The sequence below is a fragment of the Myotis nattereri genome (genome assembly GCF_964212035.1).
Source record: "Myotis nattereri genome assembly, chromosome: 12".
Lineage (NCBI taxonomy): Eukaryota > Metazoa > Chordata > Mammalia > Chiroptera > Vespertilionidae > Myotis > Myotis nattereri.
Genome location: NC_138087.1, coordinates 36540461 through 36561007, shown reverse-complemented (window position 1 = coordinate 36561007; position 20547 = coordinate 36540461). Strand labels below are relative to the sequence as shown.

General features: G+C 46.6%; 1 protein-coding gene across 2 annotated transcripts in view; it reads left to right on the top strand.

Annotated features, from left to right (window-relative positions):
- Positions 1 to 513: 513 nt before the first annotated feature.
- The window catches only part of VLDLR (very low density lipoprotein receptor), a 34107-nt gene continuing 14073 nt past the window's right edge, over positions 514 to 20547 (top strand). Inside the window, exons 1-4 of one of the 2 annotated variants that reach the window (XM_081103231.1) lie at positions 514 to 1236; positions 13082 to 13201; positions 17326 to 17448; positions 18821 to 18943. In XM_081103231.1, the coding sequence (XP_080959357.1) occupies positions 1155 to 1236; positions 13082 to 13201; positions 17326 to 17448; positions 18821 to 18943 (448 nt within the window). In that variant the 5' untranslated portion in view covers positions 514 to 1154. The remainder of the gene's footprint in view (positions 1237 to 13081; positions 13202 to 17325; positions 17449 to 18820; positions 18944 to 20547) is intronic. The other variant, XM_081103230.1, reaches the window with a different exon arrangement.

Sequence of the window (20547 nt, the reverse complement as noted above, 5' to 3'; positions counted from 1 at the left end):
TTTAGCAAACATGGCATCTCGGCGTGCAATTGAGACAGACATCCCGAACCCCACATCAGGGCAGCCCGCACGTTTGGACCCCCTTCTCCTGACCACTTTCACTCACGTGGGAAGCAGAGGCCAGAGGAAGATGCTACCCACCAGCCTCACATTACCAGTCTCTCTCTGGGGCGCAGGAGAGGGTGGTAGCGAGATGGGTAGTGCCCCCTGGAAGCTGCGAGCAGCGTTAGTGGAAAGGCGGTGGCAACAGCAGCAATCGTTGCATCAGCGTTAACTGCTGCTGCTGCCCCAGCTGCTGCCGCCGCCGCCGCTGCTGCATTTACTGTTGGCGGCTGCTGGGAGGGTACAGTCAGTAATGACTGTAGGGAGCGCACAGTTGCTGCGGCGGCAGGTTCCCTGGATCAGGAAATTAGGACAGGCATCCAGGATTGGAGGCGCGGGCTGCCGGAGAACCAACCAGCAGCCGCTCCGGGCCCCCGTGAGCTCTGGGGGACGTGCGGAGCAACCGGCCCCGGGAGCAGTCCGGGTGGCAGCGGCGGCCACGGCCAAGGCTACGGCTACGGCCACTCGCGCCCGCATGCTCACACTCGCACACACACTCACACCCCCCAGGCACAGGCACCTTAGGAGACCAGCGCATCAATGAGAAAGGAGGGCTGAATCCCCCCCTCTCCCCCCGCCCCGCCGCCCCGCTGACCACTCCCCCTGCTGACCCCTCCTCGCTCCTCACCCCTAGCTCCAGCAGTGGGTGCTCGGCTGCGGGCTCCTCTCTCTTCGGTCTTCTCCTTGGTTCTCGACTCCCCACCCCCTCTTCCCTCCCTCTCCTTCTCTCCTGCACCCTCCCCTCTCCTGCAGCGCCTGCATTATTTCTGCCCACAGGCTCGGCTTGCACTGCTGCTGCAGCCCTGGGAGGTGGGTGGGTGGGAGGGTGGGTGGGCCAGCAGGTGGGGAGGAAATTGTGCAAGTTGTAGGAGAGGGGGTGTCCTCTACTCCCCAGCTCCCTTTCCCCCCTTCTAACTCCTTCCCCTCCTCCTTTCCCCTCCTCTCCCTGCCCCCAACTCCTTCCTCCTTTCCGAAAGGCTGGTAACTTGTTGTGCGGAGCAAACGGCGGCGGCGGCGGCGGCGGCGGCAGCGGCACCATCCAGGCGGGCACCATGGGCACGTCCGCGCTCTGGGCGCTCGGGCTGCTGCTCGCGCTGTGCTGGGCGCCCGGGGAGAGCGACGCCACCGGAGCAGGTAAGTGAGGATGCACCCCTCCGCGGGCTGCCCGGACCCAGCCGCGCCCAGGGGCCCCGAGGCTCGGGTCTCCTCCTGCCCACCCCCCTCCTAGGAGGCACCTCTCCACTCTCCTCGCCTTTCCCCCCTCCCCACCCTGGTGGCGCCTCTGAGCTGTCAGCGTAGCCGCCACGGAGAGCCGGGCTTGGGGGAGAGAGGGGTTTGGGGTGTCCTAAAGCCTTGCCTGAACTAGTCTTCATTCCCTTACACTCCCTCCCACGGTTTCGCCTCCTTTTTCAGCCCCGCTTGGCGGGGGCGAGGGCATGTGGGCTTCTGAGCCGCTGAACAATGGTGCTGCCTCCCCTGCCAGGCGGAGTGTTAGCGAGGAGGCAGAGGGCCCGGAGACGTGCGCGGCAGCCCGGGCGCGCTCCGTGGACTCCAGGGAGGGGGTGGGTGAGGGTGGGCGTCTCTGGGGACACGGCACCCGGGAGAGGGGCCCGGGTGTCAGCGGGGGCTGTCAGCCCCCCTGTGGCGCTGAGCAGGGCGCACGGTCCGTGGGCTGCAGCCCGTAGTCGCCCGGGAGCTGCTGGAAGTGTGCAGCCTGCGCACCCGGACTGACTCCCCCGGCGCCGGGCTGTCTCTCCGGAGTGCAGGTTAGAGGGCGAGTGAGGCTTGAAACTGGACTCCCCTCTAGGTGTTGCTCCCCTCTCCCCTGCCCACCCCGCCCGTGGCGGCGCTTGTACACCTCGTGGGTCTTCCGTTTAGCTGAACGGGGGAGGGGAGTGGAACAAAGACTTAATCAGGTTAGTTTGCTGATCCTTATTCCGGCGAGATTTCCTCCAGAGGAACTGGGTCCTGATCTAGTGACTGCAATTAGCCTTCGACTTAAACAATGGATCAAAGGGGATGGCGCGAGAGCTGGTGTGCGGCTGGGGCTTGTGCGGAGGGCAGTGGTGACCGCTGTCGGGGCCCCGGGGTCTGCCCCCTGGGCCTGGGAGCCCTGGCTCTGCCACCCTCCCGACTGGGGACGCACAACTTTCCTGGGCAAAGACAGGAAGCCCCTCTCAGGGGACTCGATCGGAGCCCTGCGGTGATCTTGGCGGGACACCCAGGGGGCTTGCTCGCCAGCTCCAGGGGGTTGGACAGAACGCTGCCCCGTCCTCAGTGCCCATCTCAGAGTCCCCGGCTCGGGGTGCCTGGGGGCTGGGGAGACCCGCCGGCCTGCAGTCACGTGTCTCCCGAAGTGAGAGCGAACTTGAAAGCGTGTGGTCAGACAGCCTCTCTCCGGCAATACTTGGTGGTTGTAAGTCTCCGAATGCCCCCTGCCCTTTGGTTCCATTTGTCCCGGAGCGTGTGTGAAGCTGGGACGGACTTGTCTGCGCGCTGCGATTGGCTGGCCGCAGGGTCACGTTTAGGTTGGTCACATGGCTCTGCGGACTCGCAATTGAGCAGCCCGAGGAGTGTTATCTTTAAGGGAATGTAAAAACCCCACAGGCGGAGACCCACTGTTCTCGCGAATGCTTTCCCCTGCCGGGCCTCCTCGGAGAGCGCCCTGAACATGGCCTCTGACGTGTAACAAACCCGGGAGCCTGAAAAGCGCTGCTCACAAGTTTTCAGATTCCAACATTAATCATTAATGGATGAGCAGCACTAACTTACTAAGCCATTTTTCAGAATAGTGCCATGACTTGCATTACACTTTCCACACCATTTCCAGGACTAGGAAAATATACGAGAGCTTACTGATAACTGCCCAGGAAGGTGGGAGAAAGCACTCATTTGTACTCCAGCTTCTCTTTGCTGTGTGGAATTCTCTTAAATTCACACAGGCCTTTACATTGGAGGGTAACTGGATCCTCTAAAATGCCAGGAATGTACTTGCATTGTTGGAAACAGTCACTTGCAGCCATATGCTCACCTGTGTGACGTAGGTGAGGACCCTCCGCTCCCCTAGGTCACTTATGAAATGTGTGACATGCCATGAAGAGTGGAGAAGCCCACGCAAGACTTAAATGCTTCAAAGGAAAGGAGGCACAGCCTTCTGACCTCGTGGGAAGTTGGAGTCTGCTGATGTAGGTACTGACAAACCAACCCAGACTGGCTCCTGTTTGAAGTTCAAAGTCCCAGGGCATGTAGGCTGACATCTGGCCCTGGTCTTCTACACTTTCCTCCCTGCTGCACCACCCCCCCTGCCCCAACACACACACACACACACACACACACACACACACGCACACACACACTCACTCACTTGCGCACATACACTTATGGTGCTGGTCTAAAATACTCTAGGGCAGGGAAGGTGTGCTCTAAGGCCCTGGCAAGGAACGTAAGGCAGGCTAAGGAGAGGAGTTAAAATTCAGTGATGCAGTATACCTGACTGCAAAATCCCTGGAATTCTACGACATTTTCCTCCAGCCTATGGAGTCAAGACTAGGATCTGGGTACCATAGACTTGTTAAGGCCAAAGCCCAGAAGAGCAAGGTTGTGTGAGAGCTATTCAGATATGGCTAGCAACAAGCAAAAGAGTACACAGCGCTTTTCTTATTGTGGGGGGTGGGTTGGTGGAAAGGCAGTGGTCATGGACCTGGAGGGATAGGAGACTAGAGGGCAAGAAGGAAGTAACCCTGGTTCATCTGGTAGCACCAAGGGAAGGTGTGGCAATGGCCATAATTCTCATCTGGGCCAAAGCATGAGGACATGAGCAGGGCTCTTTAAATGGCGGGAGAGGGAGGGGGTGTCATCAGGCAAGCCCGTATTGGCAGAGACAGCTTCTTGAGCAGCTTTGTGTCCCCAAATCGCCCCAAATTGGCCACTTCATGTGACATTCAGCCATGCACCTGTCCTGTGTCATTTTGATTCTTTGGTTTTATTGCCTGAGTCACAAGATACCTAAAGCCAAGTTCAGTAGAGCTGCCAACAGTTAAGACTTTGGGACAACAAAACTGCACATGTTAATTATGGCAGGTCTGTTAGAAGTGTTTCTGCCTTTGATACAATTGGATGGCCATAGACTCGAGTTCACTTGAGTAGTTTTTATAATTCTAGAAAATTTGAGAAGTAGTTACAAGCCCTTCTGATTCAGGAGGAGCATCACATTGATAAGATGTAACAAGATCTCCTAGAGTAGAACATGGCTGTAAGATCAAGGGAACAGATACTCCCAGCTGTATGGCTTTGAGTTTTGATTCAAAGACCAGAAGACTCAGAGCACAGCATAAATATATAGATACTCGTTAACTATAGACCATTTTCTATTTCTCACAGAATGTGAATAAAGCTGTCCTTCTCAATAGAGCAGTAGTTCTCAACCTTCCTAATGCCGTGGCCCTTTAATACAGTTCCTCATGTTGTAGTGACCCCCAACCATAAAATTATTTTTGTTGATACTTCATAACTGTAATTTTGCTACTGTTATGAATCGTAATGTAAATATCTGATATGCAGGATGTATTTTCATTGTTACAAATTGAACATAATTAAAGCATAGTGATTAATCACCAAAACAATATGTAATTATATATGTGTTTTCTGATGGTCTTAGGTGACCCCCTGTGAAAGGGTCGTTCGACCCCCAAAGGGGTCGCGACCCACAGGTTGAGAACCGCTGCAATAGAGGGAGTAGTGATCAAGTGTAGTCAGTCACCTATATGATTTTGAGTCATAATTAAATTTACTCTGGATGCTGACCTTTCTTTGGAAAGCTGCCTTCACATATTAGCCTGTAAGAAATTAAATGCGCCCAGCTGGTGCGGCTCAGTGAATTGAGTGTCATCCTCTGTACGAAGAGATTGCTGGTTTGATTCCTGGTGAGGGAACATGTCCGGGTTGTGGGCTCGATCCCCAGTAGGGGGTGTGCAGTAGGCAACCAATCAAAGTTTCTCTCCCAATGATGTTTCTATCTCTCCCCATCTCCCTTTCTCTCTCCCTAAAATCAATAAAGACATATTTAAAAAAGAAAAGAAATTAAGTGCCTCAGCAGGCTATGATAAGGTCTGTGATGATGCTTATAATAAATGTACCTGCCTTAGGAGAGCTTCTTGGTGGGCTGATGCAGCTGCTCTCCAGCTCTCCAGATGGTTAGTTGATAGCTTCAAAATTGCTTAGGATGTTCCCTTCTACTTCAAGTTAATCTCAAAACAGTACTTAGGCCACAGCACAGTGACTATTTTCAAGGCAACAAGTCCAAGAATACCTTCTGCAGAGGGGATGGATTAGATGTACTTGTTGAGCAGAGGTAAGTGGTCCAGAGGCAATTTCTTTTGCCCAGCTAAAGAGTTTTTAGCTAAGAGACCCGAGGATAGCTTTTCATAGGACTTCAAGGCTGAGTATGCCTTAGCTCTACGAAAATCTGGCTTCGTAAGTGAAAATCATCTCGATTTCACTCTGTGCATTTTTCAGTTTGAATCGGCATCTCTTTGCTAAGCTCTTCTGTTGGTTTGCAATAAAAAAATCTGGATATTGTTAATGCCACCTGGTTAGATCTGCTAGGTGCACTGCAGGATCTAATGAGATGGCAGGTGAAACCTTAAAGTTAGCACACTTTCCCCTTCATGTGACGTTCCCTAGGAAAGCCTGGGCCTGATGGCTATTTGGGGCTCTAAATTAAGCAAGAGGATGCCTGCTGGGTGCTGGGGGACAAAGTACAGATTCTACTTTAGAAAAATGTCTTCATGTCTGCTTAGGGATCCTTTGCCCACTTTGTATTTCAGAGATGCCACATTGGGGGGGGGGGGGGTGTTATTCATGGCCTTATATTTAAGAGATACTGTTGGAGGCAGACACTAAAGATTGGACCACTGGCTAGAATGGTTCGTCTTGCCACCAACTTGGGTCATCCATGTTGGCCTTGCTGGCTAGGAGCTTTTATGTACCTAGATGTGATATGGGGGATGGAGTGAGTCTTGCAAGCTGCCAAGCAAAGGGGGTGATAAAACCTTGGCAAAAGACAACTTTTGCAAGTTACTTCATGTGTTTTAACTTAATACTTCACCCAAATACCATGAGTAAATAGGGTTCCTCTTTTACAAACTGCCTCTGATCTATAATTCTCCTAAGAAGCCTTCCCAAGATCTGAATGATTAACTGATCTGTAGGTTTACTAAGTAGGTGGTGGAGTGGTGCTGACCTTTGTACATCTGCTTGAGCCCACTTTACCTCTAATCTACTGAGCACCTACCATATGGCACCAGCCATGGAGACACTGTGACCAGGTGGTTGGTCCCTTCCTTTCTGGCATTTAATCTAACGAGGAAGTTAACCTGAGAAATCAGTGATTCAAACACAGCGTGGAAGAGAAGCACTGGATAGAAGTGAGCAGACCAGAGCTTAAGACTTAATCATAAAAGAGGCTGCCAGCACCTAAAAGTTGCTGGAGTTCCCACATGCTGCCTGGGTTACACCTTACGAAGTTTCCCCCAAGTCACCAAGAACTTAGGTTCCCATGTGACAAAGCCAGAAACTCTTCCACCTCTGCAGATGATCTTACAGCTGTGATGCAACTCAAGCCCCCAATAGATTGCTGCCAACATTACCACAGAGCGCTCAAACATGTCAGAAGTAAAATCTGGGCCCCACATATCCAATTTCTAACTTTACCAGTCAGCCACTGCTAACTTTCCCTGTGTGTCAAACCTTTCTCCTCACATGGAAATGAGGCCGACATACCCACACTGGCACCCTCATTCTGACAGATCAGTTTGGAAGAAGCATGCTTTTAAAATGAGAAAGTGTCACAAAGATAAGGGGAAGGAACCCTCAAAGGCATAGGGAACAGTGGCCTTTATAACCTAGATTCTTTCAAAGTACTCGAGCTAGTGAAACGGCTTGTCACACTTGGTTTCAAGTTCACAAAAGTTGGGAAGAATGCTTGGGGAAAGTCTATAGTTCAAACCAGCTTTATTAATGAACTAACAAATCAACTAGCGCATCCATGAATACTCACTAGTGCTGAAAGAATCATTAGCGGTAGACACCAGGGCCTGAATTACAAAGATAAATTCCAGGCCCTATGTTAGGGGATGTCCACTGGGAGAGATGCAAACCGGTGGGTAAGAGCATCTCAGACCATGACATCTGTATGATTGGCACAGGAGACCATGGAAACACAGCCAAACCATACCTAACTGGTCAAGATAGGAACTGAGGGCCTCATTCAAGGGGTGACATCTGGACCCACTCCTGGTAGATAAATGGACAGGGGTAACACGAGCAAATCAAGACAAAGCAACAGTGAGGGTGCAGGCCTGGGAAGTGAGCGGGGCAACTTGGTGTAGCCAGAGCAGATGGCAGGGGGTAATTAATAGGAGAGAGTTGGGAGGAATATGTCATAAACTAGACTCAATTCTAGAGTCAGTAGGAAACCTGGAAGTGATACCATCCTTGGCACTAGGTTGTTTGAATCACCATCTTGATTTGGATACAGAATGTGGCAGCCTAGAGGCAGACGGACAGGAGACAAATTTAGATCAAGTGAGAGATGAGGGCTTAGACAGGCCAGGGCTTGATGCCAAAATGAGAAGAATCTGGCCTCGTTTTTGGATTACTGATGTAGAGGAAGTGATGGGGCCAATCAAAGATGGGACACATGAGAGATCAAGGCAGATTTTAGAACCACATTTTTCGGTGCGTGCTGATTAAGGCATCTGGATAAAATTTCCCTACCTAATGGGCACAAAGGCTTTATGGCAGGCTGTCACCTGATATATTTTGTAAGGCTGGCATTTATCACCAATATCCATCCAGTGATGGGCAGGAGGGCTTATGGGGATGAGTACTGTAAATCCCAACCCTGAAAATGGAAGTCACTTCCATGGTCGGTAGAATCTGAGCCTTCTAACCTTCCTGCAGTGGTTTCAATGTGTGGTCAGGGGCCAGGAGTGTCAGCATCATCTGGGAACTCCTTACAAATGTAAACGTGGGCCCCACTCTATACCCACTGGATCAGAATTTTTAGGGGGTGGGGCCCAGCATTGTGTCTTATAAGCTCTCCAGGGGATTCTGATGCAAAGGAGAGCTTGAGAACCACCCAGTGAAAACCAATAGCTTCCAAAGAGTACCAGAGGGCCTTTGCACTACTTGTCCAATATGTCCTCAGTAGGAACACCAAGCACGGTTGTCCTCCTAGGAAAGGACCCGCTAGGAAATGCTCCAGGATACTCAGGAGCATTTTTTAAAAATTAAGATGGGGACAGGAGAAAGGGCTCCATCTCCACAATAAAGCTACATGGGATAGTGTCATTAGGACAAGTGAAAAACTACCTAATTCTGGAATAAGTTGACTCGACTGGCCAACTTACAAATCAACAGGACACTCTAGAAAGAAATAGTCCTGAGTGAGGTGCTCTTGGTTGCATACATGCTCAGTAACACGGAATTTGGAGCCAGACTGCCCAGGTTCAAATTCTAGTTCTTCCCAGAGTGATCTTGGGCAAGTACTTTACTTCCGTTCTCTGAACAGGTTTCCTGATACACGTATACAAGGGGAATAGTAGCTCTGACCCTGTAGCATGGAGGTGTGAATGAGTTATTTGTCCATGATCCTTAAGATCATTTCAATCTGACGTAAGTGGGAAAAACTGTTTGACAATTGAATTATAACAGTGGTCGGCAAACTCATTAGTCAACAGAGCCAAATATCAACAGTACAACGATTGAGATTTCTTTTGAGAGCCAAATTTTAAAAACTTAAACTATAAAGGTAGGTACATTGTTATTAACTTAATTAGGGTACTCCTAAGGCTTAGGAAGAGCCACACTCAAGGGGCCAAAAAGCTGCATGTGGCTCGAGAGCCGCAGTTTGCCGACCACGGAATTATAAGATTCACTCATTGCAGTGAATCAGAAGGCTTAACCTAAGTAGTTAACAGTTTTTAGTTGGCCCCCACCTGTGTTTCAGAGGCTGCCTTGAAGGCTAGAACACAGACTTGGTGCTTGATATCTTGGGGGCCTCTCGCTGAGTTCCTCTTACTAACCTTCCCTGTGGGAAACGTTGCTGACTAGGATATCTGCTTGTCTAAAAACAAGCTTTCGCCTATGAATAGAAAGATTGGCATTCAAGTGCCAAGCAGAAGTGAGTCCTACTAAAAATAAATGCCCTTGGCAGCCTCAGAAGTGCCAAAACAAATGGACTGAAGAAATTCCAGTAGATGATAACACCCGCATGCTCAGGCTGAGAGGAGGGGTGTGGGCGATTGGAGTACTTGGCCCTGCTAGTCCCAGCAGTGTGGCCACACGAGCCCCTCTGAGTAGTCGAAGTTCAGTCTGAGCCTGATACTCAGAAACATCTGCATATTCCAGGCATTGCCGGTGGACACTCCTGCCAAGGTGTCACTCCGAGCCCTCCTGGGACATTTGTAGCCCACTGTGAGGCTTGGTATTTATTATAAGGTCTATGCCATTTTTTACTGAAGCTTACGTATTGCTCTTCCGTGTAACCCTTGCAGGGACAATTAGACACTGGCAGGCTGACTTCTATTTGCATTGAAACCCTGAGTTTCTTGGAGCCAGTGAGCTGCCAACGTGCCTGGGTAGTCAACTATTTAGATACGCAAGGCTCCTGGGACATGGGCTCCTTGAAGTAAGTTTGCATAGTCTGATTCCCTCTGTGTAAGTGACAGTATGAGTGAGTAATCTTTCGACACTTCATTCAGTACAAATTTAAATAGCCATGTGTGTGCCGACCCTGATCCAAAGGGGTAGGGATATTCAAAGTGTCAGAGCTAGAAGGAAACCTAGATCCAGTCCAACAGTTTGAATTCTCAAAGCAATAGAACCCTTTTCAAATTCTTCGATGTAACTCCAAGTCAAAAGAAAGTCATCCTGCTTCAAACCTACTTCTGCCCCACCCTGTAGAGTGCCTTGCTCCTCTACTTCACAGGTTATTTTTCCAGGCATCGCTGGCTCTAGCTGCGCCTAAGATTAAAAGAATCACAGTATGTGATTTCAAGTTCATCCTGCTCCCTCTATGAAAGTATAACCCTGAACTTGAGACTTAACTGTTCTGGGTGGAAACAGACTACAGGTCCACAAGCCTGTAAACCCCAAAGCTTCACAAACCAAAAGCATCTTAACTCGTGTGGTGCTTTTGGCTCTCCTCTGGGCAGCAGCATTCCCAGGTGAACCTTGGAGGCATAAGGCAGAATCCTTCTGAAACTCAGACAGAAAGCCCACACGGGGTTGCAGTCAGGTGGCCGAGGTCTCAGCACTGGAGTTCGTGTCTGAGCTCTGCCGCTCTGCACGAGGCAGGGAATTAACAGAACCGGGAGTACCTCCTGCCCAGTAACAATCTCTGGAAACAAAGTACTTGGGAAACGGAGAGACGCGGCCATGAAGCTGAAGGCCTTTATGCGCCTCACTCTCTAAAGGGTCCTTTATAAAGCCTGGCAGCCTTACCCAGCCCATCTCGCTCCTTTTGTAAACAAGCAGGGACATTTAGGAGCAGACTGTACTCCTAACCCCATGTGCCCCTCCTTCTTAATGGAGGGCTGTGCGTGTGTCATGGTAAAACACAGCTTTATGACAGCCAGGCAGAAGCCTGGGGGAAGTGGAAACAGCTCAGATAAGAAAAGGTAGAAATTACACTCCTTTTCATCTTGGGCTATTGGAATAAACACTAAGAAAATGCTCATGCCTGCCCTGAGCCTGCTCAGTATGGACACGGGAAACAGCGTGGCTGGAATGGTTAATGTCTCTTGTTACTGTTGATAGCTTGTATGTTACAGCTACATTCAGAGCCCCTCTTGAAGGGAACATTGGACTAAACATCAGGCTTAAGGGGTTGTGTGTCTGTATTTAATCTCAAGACAGTTTGAGTGTCTATAAAATATGTAGCTTCCAGGTGACTCATTTGTAAGGAGATTTCCAGGTACCTAACCCTGACGTGGAAAACCATCATTAGGCACCTACTTTTAAGTCCATGTCCAAGTCTGACCATACGGTTACCTTTGTGACAGTGTAGATATCAATGTCAGTGTTTTTGTCTCATTTTGACCTGGGTGACTAAAACCTTTGAAAAATTCAGAGCCTTTCAATCTGCACAGTATCCTAACTATAACCCAGCTGTTCTTTCCAAGTACATTTATATCTATGTACTCTATCAGTTGTTGTTGTTTTTCCTACTTTTTAAATGCAATGCTCCGCATAGATCCTTATTACTCCCACAGACCTCAAACATAGTGGGGATACAGAACTACAGCCAATGGCCCCTGGAGCAGGTACCTCAACCCTGAGCATATTGAGAATAGATTGAGACTAGACTGATGATGAGGGAGAGTTGGGAGGCAGCCAGGTACTTCTATAAAAACTAGCAGGTGATGCTTCCTGACAGCAACCTCTACTCTCCCCTGTTTTCCCTTCTAAGTCCCTGGTATCTTATACCCAACAAAATATTTGTGGAATGAATGAATAATATGAAGTGTATGTAGGAAATGCGATCGAATCACACTGCTTTTTACCTGGGTCTTAGCTTAACTAGACTCCTGGGAGCAGGTTTTAAGCAAATACATTTAGTACCTAAGAAAATAACCACACCCATACGGTGAACTTGACTTGGACCAAATTTTAATCTCCCTGGGAATTTGCCACAAAGCATAGAATCTTCCCGACAGTGGGGAGTAGCCAGCCAACAGTAGGGAGGCCAACTAGAGTATTGTGTGCATAACACAAGAGTTCCAGTCTGTGCTTGTCACTGTAGCATCTGTTCTGACGCCAGCATGTCACAGCTGCAGATGCTGAAAGGTGGCAGGAAATCGGAAGGCCTCCCTAAGTAATCTGCTTGAACTATATATGGCTCCACTGGGTTTCTCGAATATTTGCAGGATATTGGCATTAAGCAACCGGATCTTTGCCTTTTATCTCAAAGACATCATATCCTCCAGAAGGACAGACCTGCTAATGATGGGAAACACCTGGATGTTAGCTGTCTGTGCCAGGCAAAAAACAAAAACAACCCAAGTGCCCTACTTATTTACAAGAATTAGTCCATATCATTGTGTGAGTGAAATGTTTATACATTGAACATAAGAAAACTGATGTTCGGAGGAATGGAACCCAAGTCTGTGGCTCTACCTTACTTGCTTTTCTCCTGTCACTAAGTTAAAAAAGATTTTCATTTGTCTCTAAACTATACCTTCTTGATGCTTTTTATCTTATCTTGGAGTCATTGTGTAAACATGTGTTTTTTGCAATCAGACCTCAAGGTCTGAGATGAGGAACCATGGTATTAAACCTCTATGTCTCCCCTTTCCCGGCTGCTCCTTCTAAATCTCCTTCACTTTGCTTGTAATAGGAGCATCATTCATGAATAACAGTATGGAATGTGGACCAGAAATGCCATTGAAGGATTAGGATTTGGCTGTGTGGTTATAGCCACACAAGTGACTTTTAAACAAATGAGAGGAGTGAGTCCAGGGCAGATGGAAATGCCCCATGTTCTCTGGGAAATCTAGATCCCTTCTATCTTGATCTGGCTGCATTGGTCCAAGATCATTATTCCAGCCACCAGGCCCAAATTTCAGGAACCAGAAAGGAATAAAGGGAAGGAAAATAGAGGATATTTCCTAGAAGTTGTATATGCCAATCCTGCTTACAGTGCATTAACCAGAATTGATTTTCATGGTGATTCCTCATTGCGAGGGAGGCTGGGAAATCTAGTCTTATCTAAATGGTGTGTGCCCAACTAAGAACTCAGTTACTATCAGTCACTGCCCCAAGACCCACCCAAGTCTGCATCCGAGAATGTGTTAGCCTACTGAGTCTGTAGCTGTCCTTCTCAGAGGACCCCTGTCCATAGGTTTTGGGTAACTGGAATCTCTAACTTATCACCCCTATATCCCAGGCTTAGCTAAGTGTTCCCTCCTGATTTTAGGAAGAAAAGCCAAATGTGATCCTTCCCAATTCCAGTGCACAAACGGCCGCTGTATCACACTGCTGTGGAAATGCGATGGGGACGAAGACTGTGCTGACGGCAGTGACGAAAAGAACTGTGGTGAGTCAAGAGTTTGACAGTCTCACTTGCCACCTCACTGGGACTAATGCATTTCATTGAAAAGGGGTGATGTTATCTTAGTTTCTACAAATGTATCGAGATTCTGAAAACAGAATCTACTCCTAAGACTTCCTTTGAACCAGCGTCCAAAGATTCTGTACTCCCTGGTCTAGAGGAATATAATTGAATGTTTGACACGGGGTTATCAACTTGGGTACAGAATGTTGAAGATCAAGTGGAGTCCCTTTCAAATGACAGGAGCTGGTTTATCTGAGATCAGGCAAACATTTGGTGTAGGAAGCTAGGAGAAGGGAGGGGAGGACCAGAAGTGAAGATAGACAGAAGACTGCTTAGAACAGACTTTCTTTGTCCAATTTTCAAATAGCTTTGATTTCCCCCCTCCCCCCAAAAGGAAGTCACAGATGGTAAAAAGATCCCATAAAGTTTCATGGGATCAATTAACTCCTGGCACAGAAGCTACAAGCCAGCACAGATCAAAGATTAGATAAGAATTATTCTTTAATTCTCTGTCTACAATAGATGCTAATTCTAAAGCATTAGACAGGGTGGAAGACATCTCTCCCAAGACCACGGGGATATGCCATCGTGACAACTGATCAGCATCTATGAAAAGATCATTGTGAGGAATGCTTGTTTATGCAATGTGTATAACCTCATGTCAAGCCAGAACCGCTGAGAACTACATGTTCTCATGTAGGTACCTTGACCCCTTTGTTCTATGCTGTAAAAATAATGTTGTGTGTGAATTCCGGTGATAACATCGTCATCTGCCTTTTAAAAGATGTTACATAGAGATCTCCACTATATAAACTAGAAATACAGAAGAAAACTAGCTTAATGTAAATTTCACCAACTGCTATCTTGTTATACCGTTACCTACTTCTTTATGCATCATTACTAACATGTTATAGAGTGAACATTGTAGCCGACTGTCCTGTGCTTGAGCTCTCACCAACACCATGGATGTTGTCGTGCCAATCTGTGGATTAGTAGCTTATGTGGAAGCATAAGAAGTCCATTCTACAGTCTCGGGGAAGAAACTTCTCTCCAATCTCAAGACAAAAAAAAAAAAAATAGTTCTGGGCAACACTTTTCCATCATTTGCATTCTAACACTAAGATTTTCATATATTCTATAAGACACTCAGTTCTATGATATTTCTGGGTTTACTTAGTTAGGTACTATAATTTCCTCAGTAACTATCCCACTCGTAAACTCACTCTTGTCAGCTGTTCTCTTGGTGTAAGTAGTAATTCTTCCTCTAGTCTAAGCGTACATGTTTGGCAAAACCCACTGTTTTTTCTTAGAAAGTAATTATTCTCTTCATGGGTGGGAAGTCTTTTACCATCTGACCAGTTCTGTAATGGGAAGTCAACTAAAAGCTGACAATTTGCTGACAATTTGAAAGGGACCGCTTCAAGTCAGGGGTTTAAACTTGGTCCCACTCTCAGAGTTTAGAACAGTGGTTCTCAACCTGTGGGTCGAGACCCCTCTGGTGGTCGAACGACCCTTTCACAGGGGTCGCCTAAGACCATCCTGCATCTCAGATATTTACATGACGATTCATAACAGTAGCAACATTACAGCTATGAAGTAGCAACGAAAATAATTTTATGGTTGGGTCACAACGTGAGGAACTGTATTTAAAGGGCCAGAAGGTTGAGAACCACTGGGTTAGAGTGTCCTGAAGGAGAGGGCCACTCTGGTTTAGCCTCTGATATTGTAAAGGGGGAAACAGCGATGAGAGTCAATTACTAGTAGGAACTGACCTGGGTCATCTTAGGGTCATCGCTGGCTTTTCCTAAAACAGTCTTTGCATAAATAACTTCTAGCCGCATGGCAGGAGGGCTTGGAAGAGGTAAAGAGAAGGATGTGTATCAAGATCACACAAGATGGAAAAAATTAAATATTTCTTCACTAGAATTTGTCTCCACCTCCCAGGTATGAAAGCGGGAAAGGAAAGCGCTCAGGGGATCCCTGAATATGCTTATTTTGAGATGTTCCAAAGGGGAAAGCTACACAATTACTGGAAACTTATAAAGCCACTTTCTGTTTTTCTGGTCCAACCTCTTGATATTGAACTTGGTTACAGTTTCAGCCGAGCTCTTTCTTTCAAGTATGTCAACTAGCGTATTTAGTCAACTGCAGCTTGAACTCCACAAGCTGTGTGTTCTTGTTGGCCCCAGTACCTCATTCTTGTGTGTGAGGCTGAGCTGATTATCAGTGACTCAGATACCCTAAGGATGCAAGGAGTAGCTCTCTTGCCCTGTGGCACATCGAACTTTCTATCCATCTCAAGGCTCAGTTCAAGTAGCCTCCTTACCCTCCCAGTCTATGCTCAGAATAGAGAGAGAGATGAACTCTAGCAATCTGTCTGTCGCTATTTATCTTTTTCTCAAACACTATGTAATACAGCCAGTCTTTCCTATTCCTGTAATATTTTCTGCTTCTTAAAGACATGTGGTTTCTTTACAACCAGCCATCTCCTACTCCCTCTTTTACAACTTCTAAGGAATATCACAGGTTGAATTACAGCAAGTGGCTTTGTAAACTCCCCAACTCCCATCCACCCCAACCCCACTACATGCTCAGGAGAACATGGGCCTAGGATATCACTTAAACATTAACACTGGGGGGTTGGTATTTTCAGTGATTTTAGAAATAGGTGTGACTCGAAGAGCTAATGTGGCCTTTCTTGTTTCCTTGGCTACACAATTCAAGGAGATAAATAACCCTTTTCGAATCATTATAATTCCTCATCTTGAGTTCTAGCAATTGACTCTAATCACTGTCTCCCCGCTTTATAATATCAGAGGGTAAACCAGAGTGGCCCTCTCATTTAGGATACTCTAAGCTCTGAGTGTTGTTCCTAGTTTAAACCCCTGTCGTGAAGCGGTTCCTTTCAAATTTTCAGCAAATCGTCAGCTTTTAGTTGACTTACCATTACATAATATTTGTTGGAGAAGAATGTTTAAAACTAGAAATTACGATGGAAGGTATAGACACCTGGGTAAGGAAGAATATAGTCTGAGAAGGACGAGCCTAGAATATCCTATGTGGCTACTTTTTAACACACTTCTTGCCCTCTGACTTCCTCGTGGGTAGGGGGACCGAGCTGCCTGGTTTACTTAGGATAGCCGTGGTTTATGCTTATCTTCTTGGTACAATGAACAGTGCCCCCTTTCTACTGAGATTGTTCCAACTTGGACAATAAATTGCATGGTCACCCTAACTACAGGAGAAAAGGCCTGCCCTAGTAAGAATAGCAAAATGGATACCTTGCAGGCCATCCGTTATGGGTATTTGCAACTGCAATCACTTCAAGCTGGATTCTGGCACCTCTCCTGTTTTTGGATTCAAGCTCCGTTTATTTCTTACTGAGTGGGTTCCTCTCCCCTATAGACCTGTAGGGGTGACAGTATTCAGTACTGAGGCTTCATCTGTCTCTATACCAGCCGTGGGCAAACTACAGCCCACGGGCTGGATCCGGCCGTTTGAAATGAATAAAACTATTGGGGAAAAAAAGACCGTACCCTTTTATGTAATGATTTTTACTTTGAATTTATATTAGTTCACACAAACACTCTATCCATGCTTTTGTTCCGGCCCTCCGGTCCAGTTTAAGAACGCATTGTGGCCCTCGAGTCAAAAAGTTTGCCCACTCCTGCTCTATACCATGTGTTGTTAAGGTATGCCCCTAGAGCAATTATACTATGATCCAGTCAGAGGATGGAATGTTTGGCTATTCAATTTACAAAGAACTTGAAAGAGTTGGAAGAAATTCATGAAGAGCATGAAACTATTACTTAATCTCAACCTTATCGAACAGACAGGAGCTGTACGGAACCCCTGGGCTGTAAGATAATTAGCAACCTTGGTCTTAGCTTGACCTCAGTATCCTCCAGGTTTCTTGAGTGAGTGGCTTTGGCCTCTGGGGAGGGTGGGGTTTTTCTATAGTTCTCCTGGATATGGGCAGTTGGGTGCTAACTGATTCAGCTTCATTTCACAAGTGAAATACATCAAAATGCAGTTTTACCCCCATGGGATTATAGGGCTCTTGGGTAAGGGACTCCAACTTTAACCCTGCAAATAAACTTTTGTAGAGAAGAAGACATGTGCCGAGTCTGACTTTGTGTGCAACAACGGCCAGTGTGTCCCCAGCCGATGGCTGTGCGATGGGGATCCCGACTGTGAAGATGGCTCTGATGACAGCCCAGAACAGTGCCGTGAGTGTGCCTTGTTTTAGACTTGAACTTTTCTAAGCCGTTCTGTCTCTCATATCTCTACGTATTGTTTAATCCAATACTTGGTGTTAATTTCCTTTGACTCCCGTGAAGTGTAGGCCAATTGACTCCAAAGTCAGTCAAGTCATGAACAGTTGATCAGTAGCCTCTAAAGAATGTTCTCCTTAGTTTAACAAGACTGACGTTCTCTTGGGTAGCTTCACTATTGCACATTTAAGACTGAAGCCAGCAGACTTCATTGAGAACTCCTTGACTAGGTGCACAGATTTCAAATGTTTGATAATGATGAATATGAGCAGATGGTACTCTGGTCCTGGAAGCTAAGTCAAGATGTAAGGCTCCCCTGTAGGCCAAATATAAGCTTTTAGATACACAGCTTCTCCTTTTAAAAAAAAAAAGGAAAAAAAAATCTGTTACAGAAGAGGTAGAATGGCTAGAAGTAGGGTGATATCGTTATTTTGAATAAACATGTAATCTAAAGTTATTAGAGTAGGAAACTTACAGCTTGTTCTTAAATAAGAGAAATTTCATAGTTAAGCAAATGTATATCTGAGTTCTTAGGCTGATATTCGGAAAAAACCTATGAGGTGATAGAGGAGGAGGATATGCAATTATTTGAATGTCAAGATGAAGAAAGTCTAGGAGTTCATTTTCAGGCAATAGAGACCTATTGTGGAGGAACAATGAACAAAGTTTTAGTTGGGAAAATGGTTACAAAAGCAAATCAAGCAGAAAGGAAAATAAATGTGTGATATCAATTTTCTAGGCAGGAAGCAAGGGGAGTAATAAGAATCTTGGTTAAGGCATGTAAGCTAGTACATGTAAAGACTGGTTCCATAAAGATTCAGCCCCACATTTTAGTAGAGGATGACCCAGTAAAGTCAAAATGTATGGGATGTCACTACTTTGCAAAATATAAATCTAAAGGAGATTGTGAAGGAGACCTGTAAAGGAACTAGAAGGAAGACTTCATGTGTCTTAGACCATCTGGCCTTTAATGAAATTGGGATTGTGTGTACCACTTGATAGCCAACAGATAAACAATGGTCCAGGAGCAGGCCAGCCAGTAAACCTAACTAGGCCAAGTAAAACAAAAGCCAGAACTGGGCACTCCACGGAACCTTGAAGGAGTAACACGGTCAAGGCTCTCAGGTGTACTGCCAGGTAGCATAGGTTGGCATGGCTTCTAAGCAACGGAGCTGGCAAAGGATCTACCCAGGCTTCAACTAGTTAAGTCCAATTTCACCAGCATGCCAGGCCACTGAGTCAATAGGTGTACCTCCAAGCAGCACAGGAGCAGCGACTTTGCACTGATGAGTCTGGAGGCTCTTTTGAGACTGTATATCATCAACAGATATGAGAACATGCCGCACAAATGAAATCAGCTGTGGCGCCCATTCTACTCAGTGTATCCCAGAGTCCTGGAGATGTGATGGTGAAAATGATTGTGACAATGGAGAAGATGAAGAAAACTGTGGTAAGAAGATCAGTGTTGAGTGGCTTATCCCAAGGACCCTTTTGCTCAAAGAAGGGTGGGCAGGGGAAGCTAACTTAAGCATGAAGAGGCAGTTACGTTGACTCGCTTTCCAGTGACTTTACTATCTGCTCAACTACTTGCCCTTCCTAACTGCCCCAAAAAGTCTGAAAGGAGTTCACATGGTCATTGACCACGGCTTGCTTTGGTGTTTCTTCTAGACAAATAGAAATAAAAAGGTAAGTCATTCAAGGCACTTACATTTAGAAGTAGCCCAGTCAAGCACCAAGTGGGTGGGCTTTTGTCTGTGTGAGGACAGTAATTCATGGGCCTTCCTCGCTTTGGCGCCATCCCAGGAGGGGAATAGGGCCAGCAAACACATTCCTTGGTCTAAATTGGATCTCCCGATGGAAATAAATTACTTAAGTATCATACCAGCATGTCTTAGCTCCAACACCAGATTCTATTTTAACCCTTCCAGAAGTTAAACTGGCACTGATGTGTTTGTGAACATCGTTAGCAGATACCCAAAGAAAAACTACCCAACTGGTGGTAATTTTGTCTTCTGTCAGTTTCTACCTGTAAAAGCCAACTCTGTTTCCTTCCCTTTCATGCTTCTGTTCTTGGAAAGTGTGTAATAAATGCTACACCTTAAAGGTGAGGCCCTGGGAAAATCTCAAGGTTGAACAAACATTGTTTGGAACGCTCTTTCAAGCTACCGCCCTTTTTATAGGGCCTCTGTAACTACAGCTGCCCAGGAGCAGGGGCCTCCTACTGCAGTAGTGTGCCAGGGAGCTGAGGACGCTTGCAGCTGAACACATCCTCCGTGTAGAAATTAGCTTTGGAGGTCAATACCACTGCACCTAGTCCAATGAGTTTTGGTGTTTAATCCTCGAATTAAGCTTTGTGTGTTGGTAAGCCCTGGAGCTGCCTAGTGTTTCCCTCTTAAATCTAGACTTTGCTTCCCAAGAGAGTCGTGGTGTCTACCATAATTACCACCAAATTGTGACTGAATCCATTTGGCCCGAATCTGAATCAAAGTACAAACTGGCTTATCTTTGACTCTGGCTAGCTTATCATTATTAGCATACCTGGCTGCTAGACTGTCATGCTAGCCCTCGAACTGACTTGCTGAAACTTTTAAGTATTTACGACCTGTTAATCCTGATCCTCATTTGAGGGATGTAAAGAGAAGGAGCCATGCATGATGGTATAACATAATGGCTCCGTTTGGGTGATCGTGTGATAGTGCTTACGATGAGTGTACATTTGCCTGAATACCTGATGCATGATCGTCTCAGCTAATAGTGTGGTCTGGCCTGATAAGTACTATGTCCATTTAAAGATAACTCAGTCTCTGCCTTCCAGAAAGGAATTCCTTGTTTAAGTTATTGGTCACTTCCTGTAAGAGTTCACTGTGGCTCTCATCTCAAATTAATTTCTGGTCTTCAACTCTTTTCTTGGTCCTTTATTTCTGTTCTTATTCAAGTGCCCCTGCATCTTTTATGTGGTGAGACTGTTCCTGGTATTCCAGGAACTTGGATATTGAGATAATTACACTTTAGCTTTTAAGTTAAGCTAGAAAGCTAGGATTCATGACCAAAGAT